The 12,315-nt window shown below is 32.0% G+C and overlaps 1 protein-coding gene, 1 long non-coding RNA gene and 1 other non-coding gene across 6 annotated transcripts; 1 reads left to right on the top strand and 2 right to left on the bottom strand.

Moving 5' to 3' along the window:
- Positions 1-198: 198 nt before the first annotated feature.
- Positions 199-2,534, bottom strand: LOC101217390. Its single transcript, XR_004215454.1, has 3 exons — positions 2,292-2,534; positions 872-2,212; positions 199-766 (listed from the first exon to the last, which is right to left on the bottom strand). It is a non-coding gene; the product is annotated as a disease resistance protein RPP5 (transcript).
- A 145-nt stretch (positions 2,535-2,679) lies between these two features.
- LOC116404197 (TMV resistance protein N-like) lies at positions 2,680-6,057 on the bottom strand. The gene is made up of 2 exons (XM_031886479.1): positions 5,552-6,057; positions 2,680-3,805 (listed from the first exon to the last, which is right to left on the bottom strand). The coding sequence occupies exons 1-2, from the start codon at positions 6,055-6,057 to the stop codon at positions 2,680-2,682; spliced, it is 1,632 nt and encodes a 543-aa protein (XP_031742339.1).
- A 1,282-nt stretch (positions 6,058-7,339) lies between these two features.
- Positions 7,340-11,614, top strand: LOC116402167. 4 transcript variants are annotated; one of them, XR_004214607.1, is made up of 8 exons: positions 7,340-7,587; positions 8,043-8,113; positions 8,230-8,275; positions 9,090-9,156; positions 9,263-9,280; positions 9,890-9,963; positions 10,985-11,063; positions 11,561-11,612. It is a non-coding gene; the product is annotated as an uncharacterized LOC116402167 (long non-coding RNA). The 4 variants fall into 4 exon arrangements; XR_004214608.1 differs by lacking the exon at positions 9,890-9,963 and having other exon boundaries at positions 11,561-11,614; XR_004214609.1 differs by lacking the exon at positions 8,230-8,275.
- The last annotated feature ends 701 nt before the right edge of the window (positions 11,615-12,315 follow it).

Raw genomic sequence — 12,315 nt, forward strand, 5'->3', positions numbered from 1 at the left:
GTGTTCATTCGTATCAACTCATTAGGTTAAAAGTGGACAATACCATATCATTGTAGAGACATGTGGAAGTTCGTTGTCTTTATAACTATATTATATGACATAGATGGTTGGTTGATAGTACGATTCCAAGGCAAGAAACTGAATTAGAAATTAAAACCCCGCTGGAAAGAGAAAAAAAACAACCAATTAAAGAAAAACTTGACAGAACAACAAAATCTTACATTATAAAAACATTCAATAAAAATGAAAAACAATAAAAATTGGGAATAATGGTGTATGATCACTCACTGAACTATCCCTTTCCTTTTTTTCTTGACCTCAATTATCATTTGTAATGCTCAAAAAGGTCATCAACAACATACACACCCAGGCTTCTTATAATAACTTTAGCCTTTTTATTATAATTCCGAACCTGAAACGAGACTTCGATTTTGTGTCGATTATTCTCATTCAAGCATATCAACTGTGATGGAGGAGTTCTTAGTAACAACATATGCTCTGATTTTGACCCACACCAACTTTCCATAGTAGGCATCATAAGCTTTTGACCATCAAACAATACTTGAAAATGAATAAAAGCCTCAGCAACAAATGAATCTGCATCCACTTTGAAAACAACACACACAACCAAAGCAGGTATAATCATATCTGAATTATGTTGAAAGCTAAAACTTATTGAACTTTCTGTGGTTTGATTGTTGCAGAATTTCGGGATCTCGCTGTACGTTACGATTAGCTCTCTTTTGAAGTTCCTTAACTTAAGGTCCTATAGAATAAGATTTAATATTCTCAAAATCAATGTTAACAAAACAAGAGAGGAGCATATAATATGAACAAAATAGAAATTAGATGAATCTTAAAATAGAGGAACCTGATTTCTGAACATCATATCGGCAATGTAGTCGGGGCTTATTACCAACAATTCGCAACCACTAGCATCCATTCGTTTTAAACAATGTGGAATCTTCACAATGTTTCGAAGAAACTTACAATTTCTTAGTTCAAGAAGCCTCAATGATGTAAAATTTTTGAGAGAAGGTAGACAACAGAATTTGTTTCCGGACAAATTTAGCTCCTTCAAGGTAGTGCAGAAATTAGATAAATTTTCCAAAAAATCTGAATTTGATATGTTGCAATTTTGTAGATCCAATATAGTCAAGTTTGAACATAAGCTTCGTTGGGGAAAGTTTAAGCTTGATCCCGAGGGAAGCATGTCGAGTCTAGAACACTCTCGAAGATCAAGTTCCTTAAGACTCTTTAACAAATGAATTTCACTTGGAAGAGAAATCAGGTTTGTGCAATAACTAAGGATCAAATTCTCAAGCCCAATAAGATATCTAATTGATGTGGGTAACTTCCTTATGGCTGTACCTTTCAAATTCATCTCCCTCAAAGACTTCATATTTTCATCAAATTCTGGAAGTTGTTCAATCTTATAACAGTTAGTGAGACTCAAAGAATCAAGAGACTTCAATCTGAGGCAACTAGGAAGCTCTTCAAGTTGATGGCAAAAATCAAGTTTTAAGGCAATAAGTTGATCGAGAGATCCAACAGACTTGTGAATCGTTCTTAAAGAGAAGCAGCCCCTAAGATCAAATATCTCAAGGTTTGATGCAATTGAAAAGTCAGTAATTTCCTTAAGATTTTGACAATAACTAAGATTCAAAACTTTAAGAGATTCGAACTTGAGGTGGCTTGGAAACTTTTCAAAATAGTTGTCAAAAAGTTGTTCGATCTTTCGGCATGAATCAAGATTCATAACTTCAATAGACTTTGAGTTGCTGATGTATCTTGGAAGCCTTTCAAGAATTTTACATCCTTCAAGGTCCAGGATAACAAGTTTATCAAGAAAGCGTCCAACTGCAGAGTCGTGAATTATTCTCAAGTGATAGCATTCTCTAAGATGTAGTTCTTTAAGGTTTGACGATGCCGATAAGTCAGGAATTTCTTTTAGCTTTATGCATCCACTTAGATTCAAAACTTCAAGAGACTTTAACATGAGGAAGCTACTTGGAAGCTTTTCTAGATTTTCACAGCCTTCGAGGTCCAAGGTAACAAGCTTACTAAGAGAAGCAACAGATCCATGAATCATTTTTAAACGTTTGCAACTTAAAAGATATAATTTTTCAAGGTTTAATGCTGCAGAGAAGTCAGGGGTTTCCTCTAATAACCGCCAATAACTCAGATCAACATGCTTCAACATTTTGCAATCCTAAAACACATGGAAAAAATCATTAAAAACACTTGCAGTGATATCAAGCACACAAGTAGAAGTTGTATAATTTAATTACCTCAAATATAATCCCTGGATGTTTGTTGGATACACCATTTATGACTAGTCCAACTAGCCCGCCATTCACAACAAAGCTTATAGGGAAATACCATCGAACACTAGATGATGAGTACTCAATCCACTTAATATTAGGTAAATACTTGAATATATTTGTAGGCAATTTTGCTGCATTTTGAAGAATAAGCAATCTAAGATTTTCCATGTTTCTAAATGCTTCTGCTTCAACAATCAGTGAACCGTTGTTGCGCAAGTCTAGCTTTATGGCTTTAACTTTATGAGTTCCCTACAAAGTTAAATATGAAGTCATTTTAACATTATTAACAAGTAACCAAGCTGACCCATTTTTTTTATCACAATGTCTTTGGAAATAAGTAAACGAAAATAATTTACATAAGGTTACTCACTGATTTTTCTATCAACATCTTGACAGCTTCTTTTGCCACCCACAGCCTACTCCTTTTTTCTGGCTTAAAAGATTTACGACGTACAATCATCTGACCCATTTGTCGAATTAAATCATGCATTTGTATCTTGCCGTCTTCAACCGTAACAAGAGAAAGATCCATGAGAATTATAATTCTTGATTCTAGATAAGGATCACATGCCTTTAACACATTCTTACTATAGCTAACATCCTCTCCCACAAAAAAACAACAAATATCAAGGAAAATTTCCTTTACTGGGGGGTTTTCTGGAAGCCTCTTAAAACTTATCTGGAAAACAGCTTCAATACCTGGTTCGGGGAAGTTTTTAAGTTCATCTAATTTGCTTTTCCATATTATTTGATCTCTCTTACAAAGGAGAGAGCCCAAAATAACAAGAGCTAGAGGAAGACCGTTGCAATAACGTACTAGTTCTGGAAGTTCCGAATAATTCCTTGATGGATGGCTTTGCTTAAAAGCATGCCAACAAAAAAGCTCAAGAGATTTATCACAATCCAACAATTGAATAGGATGTATTTTATCAAATGAATATGTTTCGAGTAAATGTCTATCTCTTGTTGTCACAATGATTTTGCTACCTCGACCGAACCAATCACGTCCACCTACCAATGCATCTAGTTGATCGTCCTTATCCACGTCATCCAAAACCATAAGAACTTTCCTTGAGCACAATCGATCCTTTATGATATTCATTCCTTTGTCCACATTGTCAACCTTCAAGTTATTATCCTTGAAGATCTCATTGAGTAATTTTTCTTGCAGTTGAACTAGGCCGTTGAATTGCTCTGAAGTTTCTCTAACATTTGAAAGAAAGCAACAAGCTTCAAATTGATAAGTGATTTTGTTGTATAAAGCTTTGGCCAAAGTTGTCTTACCAATGCCTCCCATCCCATGTATCCCCACCATGTTAACACCATTATCTGACACACCATGGGAGGCTAATTCCTCAATAGCTTTAAGTTGAGAATCGATTGCAACAGGATGCTTGGCTACATTTAGTAATTGTGTTTGTTTTAATATAGACACCTTCTTAACAAGGTCTTGAATAAGATGAGCTTCATTATTCTTCCTGTCATCGTTTGATTACACATCATACACGGACACATAGTGATGAAAAATAAAATAAGAAATAGTAAATAAATATAGGAAGATTGCATAAAAAAATCTTTAGAAAGAAACATATGAAGAAACCTATTTTTTATATATTGCGAATATGGCAAAATTATTGATATCAGACCGCTCTATTAAATGGTAATCATAGTGCTATCGAAGGGTTATTAAACGGTAATTATAGGGTTATTGGCTTTTAATTTTGCTACTTTGACAATTTAAAAAATGTAGTAACATGGACCTTATTATCATTCATTTTTTGCTATTTTTGCAAGGGTCCAATAAATAAATGGTCATTTGTATTGACTAAAGAAAAAAAATATTTTTAAAATTGTCATTTTTTTTTTATTTAAAGCCCTGTGGTAAAAGGGAAATTGTAATGATAGTATTTTGAGAATATGAAATAACAAATATAGTATATTGTTTTAGAATTTTATAAATATGACAAAATTTTCACTTTTTAAAATATTTTCTATCTTAATTATTCTCAAACTACCCTTCAATAATTGATTTTTTCTCCTCTTAATTTTAGTGTCTTAATCATCTCAATATGTTTGATATACTTACTACATGATTTTTTATTTTTTAAAATTTTTTATACAATTTATTATAGTACTATTAAGTATGTATGAATGATGTAACTCAGTGTATCATTATCAAGTATATCAATAATATATTATTAAAGCATATCAGCAGGTAAGTAAAGCAAATCATTATTAAGTATATATATATGAATCAAGTTTACAAGTGTATATGAATGGCATATCAAGTTTATAAGTATGACTTCAAGCATATTAAGTGTATTTAATCAATCAAGTGTATCAGTGAAGAATAATAAGTGTTTTTAGAGTACATCGAGTGTACCAAACATATTGCGTGTATCAAACATATCAAATTTGTTGAGTGTACCAATGAAGTATAACAAGTTTATTAGCAGTGCATCAAGTGTACTAATAAAGCATAACAAGTTTATTAGCAGTGCATCAAGTGTACCAAACTTATCAATGAAGTTTTAAGTGTACCAAAGCCTAAAGGGTATCAAAGTGTATAAAGAAAAATCAAGTGTAACAAAAGTATTAGGTGTATCAAATACTATCGGGTTTATCAAAGAGTATTGTGGTGCATCAAGTGTATCAAGGTCTAAAAGTTATTAAGAAGTATAAAATATATACCAAGTGTATGAAAAAGTATTGATGTATCAAATGATATTAGGTGTATTAAACGTGTATCAGTAACAAAGTCATTTGTGACATGTGACATCTTGTATATGTGGATTGAATTTTCTTTTTGCCATTTCTTCAAATAATAAATTTGTGTCCTATGAACTTAATTATTATAATTTGTTTGATCTTTTTTGCAAGTGTCTACTATAATAGATCATGTCAATTATCGCTAATATAAGCTCATGTATAGTACTTAAAAGTTAAGTTGATGTTGAGATTAAGTATTTTAATATCAAAATTAGAATTGACAGGACTCTCTCTCAGAGCAGACAACGTTCACTCAACAAGGGAAATCATGTTCTTAGAAATGTAAAAGATAATTTTACTTGTTTGGAAAGCCCGCGACTTTTTAGAAAGCAGGCGATTTTTTCTTTTTCTAGTTCTTAGGCGAGTTTAGTCAAATTCCCCTATAACACTCGTTTAAGAGAGAAGAAGTAAAAGAAATATGAAAAATAAAATAAAAAGTCCAAAAATAATAATACCAATAATTTCCAAGATCCCAACCAGACAAAGTAGCAGCAGTGGTCAAAGCCTCCTTCCATGGTTGAATCTTGTTGGTCATTAACGGATTTGTTTCATATTTGGCAAACGCTTCACCAAAAATACCAGTTTGTTTTACAACCTCAGACGGACTAACATTGTAGAAGACTGGCAGAACTGTTTGTTTCTTGGATCTCATACACTCAATTATTTTCACCACTTCATCCAAACACCAAGTGGAAGATGCATAATTTTGGGAGAAAATAATGATGGAAATCCTAGACCCCTCTATAGATTTGAGAAGAGATTTAGAAATTTGTTTACCCCTATCTAGCTTGTCATCTATGAAGAAATTGACACCCTCTCGACGTAAGGCCAAATCAAGATGACTGATGAACTTGTCTCGAGTATCCTCTCCTCTAAAACTCAAAAACACATCATAACTCCACTTCGAATTTGAAGAACAAGACGATGATGATTCTGCTCCATTAACTGAAGAAGAACCCATCCGAATTCTAAAATGGTCAGAAGTAAAAGTTCAGCTAATTTGAGAGGAGAGCAAAGAACAACGCGGTTTCTCTTTTTCTAGTGAATAAATGAATAATTTATGCAAGTTAGAAAAAACAATTCAACTATTTTGATTATAGTAAATTTTAAATTTAAGAACACATGCATCAATGTCAAGTTCTTCGTGAGCAAAAGAATATTTCAACTTTATGGTTATCTACCATAAAAAAGTATTTTGTCTATTTAGACCGTGTACAAGTAAATTCATTAGTTTTTTAGTAGAGAAAGTTGCAAATTTAGCAATTAGATTCAAAATAATTAAATATACACCAACATTTTAAAAAACTTACAAATATAACAAAATTTGTCAAATTCTGTCAATGATAAGAGTCTATCATCAATAAACCATGTTGCAAATATTGGTCTATCACTGATAGACTAGAATCAATAGACCATGTTGCAAATATTGGTCTATCACTCATAGACTGAGTCTATCAGCGATAGTTTTGCTATATTTGCAATTTTTTAAAATGTTGTTATACCCTTAATTATTATTGCTAAAAGGCCATCAATTACAATTATTCTTTTAATAAACAGAAATATCAATGGAAATTTTCCTTGGGCTTCAAGTTTTTCGTAACCTAACTTCAACATCTTGAGGTTTCAACAATCTGGTTTCATATGGCAAATTAAATATTGTTGGAAATTCCCTAGTATTGACTAATGCCTCTTATAAGAATAGTAATAGAGTTTTTCTTTTTTTGAAAATATTGAGAAGTCAAGATTGTTAATAGGTGTATCGTGGATATCTCATCAACTAGATTGACATTTTTTAAGTACCTTCAGCATGTCCCAAGACTAAAGATTACTCATTGAACAATGAAAAGGTACGAACCATCTCTTCAGTACCCTCATCAATGTATTTCATATAGTCCCTATACGGAATATATTGATAGGTACAAACCATCTCTTCAATGCTCTCATCAATGGTAGTGCATACACTAGTAGAAAAGTGGTCTACTATGACAGTTGTATACATCCCAAATTGAAAGGAAAAAAGAAAAAACTGTCACAAAAGCTAAAAAACCGCGTTTTTGGCGGAAAAAGACGGAATTTTTCGGATTTTACTTTCCGCGACAGTTATTTGGTGTCATAAAAGATACAAAAAATATTTTATTTAATTTATTAAAATAAAATTTATTTTAAATAAAAAATTTATTAAAATCAGATTTTTTCCTAATTCTAAAAACATTAAATAATTTATTTATTAAAATAAAACATCTCCAAAACACTTTCTCTACCTCCTTCTCTTCTTCTTCTTCTTCTCTTCTTCTTCTCTTCTTCTTCTTCTCTGTGGAAGATCCACACGTCGCCCCTCTTCGATTTTTCCTCCCTTCTGCTAACCATCTCTCTCCCTCTCTCACGCACGCCGGAAAAGACTAGACTTTCGGTCAACAACGCGCGAAATCCCTCTCTTTCTCTCCTTCAGCCGACGCAACACCCCAACACCCCTTGCACCGCTGACTCACTGGTGAATCTCAACCATTATTTCTATTGTTTGTATTTATACAGTATATTAACTTCAAATGCTTTCATTTTACCCACAATGTAGATGGTTTTTTTTATGAAAAACATCCCTCATAGTTTTGCTTTTATATGAGATATGTGTTTGTTTTGTCTACCATCCTATTCAATATTGTTGTTTACAATCATTTTTCTAATTTGAATCTACATTTTTTCTTTATGGTTGGCTATGTGATGAAACATTTTGGTAGCTTACAATGTGTTTGATGAAATGCCTCAATGAAGCATTTGGGTAGCTTACAATGTGTTTGATGAAATGCCTCAATGAAGCATTTGGGTAGCTTACAATGTGTTTGATGAAATGCCTCAATGAAACATTTGGGTATCTTACAATGTGTTTGATGAAATGCCTCAATGAAGCATTTGGTTGATTTTTGATTGATATTTGTTCGTTCGAATTAGGAAATCAAGGCCAAGGGAGATGTCATGGCTATGGGCTGAAGCTTTGAGAAAAAGAGAATGAAAAATGAAATGTGAGATTTTAAACTTTGATGGTGTGTAGTGTCTTTTTGTTTGTCTATGCATTTTCCAAGTGAATTTTAGTACTTTTGATTTTTCTATTGATATTTTGTTTATTCTTGCTATTGAGTTGCTTTGATTGAAGGATAGAGGGAAGTGATTATTGATAATTATAGGTATGTTCTCTCTCCCTTTCTTACAATAAGGATAGTAGTAACAAAAATTACTACATGTTCTATGTTGAAAGGAAAAACAAAAAAATGATGGTGAATTAAGATTTATTTTGTATGGTAGAATTTTATTTGCCACTTACCATGCTAGATCTTTCCAAGAGGAGTAAATTTGAAAATGTTGAAATACACCCTCTGCTTGAAACATAAACCGCGATGTATGTTATACACATTGGAAAGGTATGAATGTGTATGTTGAAACTTAAGCCTATACACTTTCCAAGAGAATTTCTGTATGTTATCTATTTGGTTTTTGGCTTTAAGTTTTTGAAACTTAAGCCTATACACTTTTTTTACCTCTACTTTTTATCAACGTTTTTAAACTATATTTTCTTCCTATGACTACCTTATGACATTATGAATAATTGATTGAATTGAGGATTAGCATAAAGTTCTCTTACTTCAAGGACGTTGTCGTTATTTGTTCAAGTAAGTAGTGTCTACCTCCCTACCAAAATACATATTCAGCTATTGTGGTTTAAAGTATATTTTGTATAATTCTAGTCTCGTTGAAAGTGTTTTAGTCTAATTATTATGGTATATTAGTAGTATATCAACGTTTGCTTGAATTAATATCATCCAAAATCTCCATAGTAGTTCTTTCCTTACTTTGAAAGATCTTGTTGTTCCTTTCCAATAATAGTATTGGAAATTGGGGGGAGGGGGGATTAAGGACTTTAGGAGAGTTATCAACTCAACTTTGTCAAATTGTCATGTAAATGGAGTACGATTTAATCATTGAACATTTTTTCATACTTAGGGCTTGAAGAATCCTCGAGAGAGTGACAATGATTGTTGAATTATTATGAAAATGCAACATTGAAAAGGTATTACTTATGAGTATTTATGTTCAATCTTATTTTGTTGTGATCAGTTGAGATGCATAATATGCACTAGAAATTTGTTAAAGTGACTTATATGTTTTTTTGATAGGGTTGGAAGGGCTCCAAGGTACGTTTTTAACTATTGAATTACAATGAAAATTGTTTGGACTTGTTAGTTCAAAGTTTAAATTGAGTTTAGCTTGTGAAACTCAAAGATTTCATTTGTATACTGATTATATATGTTGGTGTGGAATAGTTTATCTTGCATGTACCTACCAAAATGATTATGTTTGCTTGATTATATTTTTATTTGTCCATTTTCTTAAAGGTTTTGAGTGAACTCAAGGATTGGGGTACATTAAAGTTTATTGAACTTATTTTTCATTGTCCCATTACATAATGTCCTATATAAGGTGTGTATATATATATCTTGTTATATTTTTTTAATCTTTCTTAAAGTTTATAAACCATGGAAAGTAAGTTGAACAGTAGTTTCTTGTTAGCTTTTGTTTCTAGAGACATGTCTTTTATGTACATAGTTCTCTTTAGGGTTTGTTGTGAATATCTATGGATTTTATGAGAGTCACAAAAAAAAAAAAAAAAACACAATGGTTTGTTTATCCCACATTGTTCTTGTAGTGTACCATTTTGATCAATTATGTTAATAACATGTTTTGAAATTGGAGCTTCTGCGTTTTGTTGTGTCGTTTGTTTATTGATTAATGTTGATTTGTAGTATCAAGTCTACCCTAATCTATTGGCATATTTGAGGAGATTGTTGAAGTTTGTTTAATGATCAACATTGAAAAGGTATTGCTTATGGGTATTTATGTTCAATCTTATTTTGTTGTGATCAATTGAGATGCAAATATTTTAAGACTCACAGGGATGCATCTCAATACTTCAGATAGAGTATATGACTCTCCAATTGAGGGGTCAATCAATTCCAATGGTCTTCCTTCATTCCATAACTTCCATGCCTAAACACAAGAGATAGGGAAAAATTACACCCCCTTAGTTGAGGATTGTGGTCTAAGAGAAATCTAGAAAGAATGTAATTTACATGTCCGATGAGATTGAGAGTTTGGTTTGGACGATAAAATCCTTGATTCTTCTGTCCACTTATAATTTCTAATAGTTGTATGCCAAAACTGAATACATCTGACTTTATTGAAAATTGTCCATCTATAGCATATTCTAGGCCAACTTAATTGTGACTTCTCAGCCCAGAATGTAAATCAAAATAATTAAGGGTGCGTTCGGGAGTGATAGTTAGGGCAGCGGTGTTAGAAATGATTCAGTTTCAAAAAGTTTACCTTCAAGGATTTTCCTTCTTTTGATAATGTAAAATCCAACCAAAACCAGGGCAACAATTATAAGGAGCGTAGCAGAAACAATAAGAAAGCAGTTCGTTGTGTCTTCATTTCGTTGTTTCGTTAATCAGAAAGCACTTGAAATAGAGTCAGAGAGGATATGGCATGCAAATTATGGCAGAGAATAAGAAACATACCTAACTCAGAAGCAAGCATTCGAACATACAAGTCTTGGCCACCTTTGATAACAACTTTAATATCAAGAAGATCATTTAACCAAATTTATCACAACTTGCTTTGCATTCTTATACTTGAAGCTTCGATCTCATCTCACTTCTTGCTTTTTCAACTATCTAGTGCTTTATGCACACATACACACACACTTGAACTCTCTGTATTTGTCTCTTTTGTCTCCATGAATAATGAGAAGCCAATACAAACAGATGAATTCTCTGTTTGGTTCTCTTTCTCTATCTCAATGTTGGGGAAAAGCTAAATATTTGAGGCATTGATTTCAGGAATTGGTGCAAGGGTTTGGATCAAGAGGCTGCCGCAGTTGTTGTGGCAAGATTAACTTCATAAAAAATGGAGATGGAGGTATTCTTAAATGCTTATATCCCTAAAAATGCTTATATCACTTATATTTATTCGTTTACGTCACCAATAATTCTCTTCAAACATTTTAAACTGCATTGTTTTGGCTTCAGAAACTTAAAAAAGAAATTGGGAGACGACTCCAAGGTTTAGGAAATTTTATATAGGATTCTTACCTTCAAAAAGTTTACTTTGTCATGTGTGCTAAAATTCATGCGTTTCTCTATTATATTTATTCTAAGGTGTTCTTTTACAACATAAGCTCGCTCTATCTTGAATTAGTTTATAGATTTTGGTTGCTGATATTAAATTCTACAAACACTCATCAAGTACATGGTTAGGAAGTAAGTTCTTGATTAGAAACAAGATTCATAATATATATAATGTTTCTTTTACATTCACATTACTACATGGTAGTCCTCCATTTTCTTCTTTGTTGTGGTAATGTTGGTTCACAAATGTATGTGTTATGGATGCTTATATTCATGTTTTCTTTGTAGGTTCAACCGGAGTCGACAACTTCATGAGTTTTCTTTCAAAGAACATTTTCAGAGACGAACATTCTCGGTTGGTCGTTTATGCTTCTGCAGAAAATCTTGTTAGGTGTATTCTAATGTTATTTAAAATATATTTTGATTAAGGGTTGAGATTTCGTACTTGTAAATTGTTGACACTTGATTGGAAATGTATGAATAATATAAATTGTATTATATCGTATATATATTGAAGTGTTGGCTACTTTTTTCTATAAGGGTGTCAATATTATAAATTCAAAATTGTCATTCTCAGCTACATTATTGTCATTCAAATGGTTCGTGTAATGGTGGAGCGGCAAGGAGAACAGGAAAAATCTGTAGTAAATTGAGAAATTTGCAACAGAAAATAAATGACGTAATAAATGAATTTGTGACATTTATTAATTGTTGTCAATCCGAAAGCGATGACAGTTGTTTAATAAAATAAATTGTCACGATTGTCCTATATGTGACAGGAAAAAAATGTCGTCAATAGCAAAACAATGACATTTTTATACAAAAAAACTATCACGATTAACATATTCATGACAATTAAAAAATGTCACAATAAATGAATTCGTGACATTTATTTAACTGTCGTTAATACACAAATGATGATAGTTATTTGTTGTCATAAAATAAAATATGACAGTTATTTGACGTCGTTGAATTCTGATTAACGACATTTATTTCATGTCATAAAATAACTTATTGCGACAGTTTTTAAAAACTGTCATCGA

This window comes from Cucumis sativus, chromosome 1 (assembly GCF_000004075.3).
Source record: "Cucumis sativus cultivar 9930 chromosome 1, Cucumber_9930_V3, whole genome shotgun sequence".
NCBI lineage: Eukaryota > Viridiplantae > Streptophyta > Magnoliopsida > Cucurbitales > Cucurbitaceae > Cucumis > Cucumis sativus.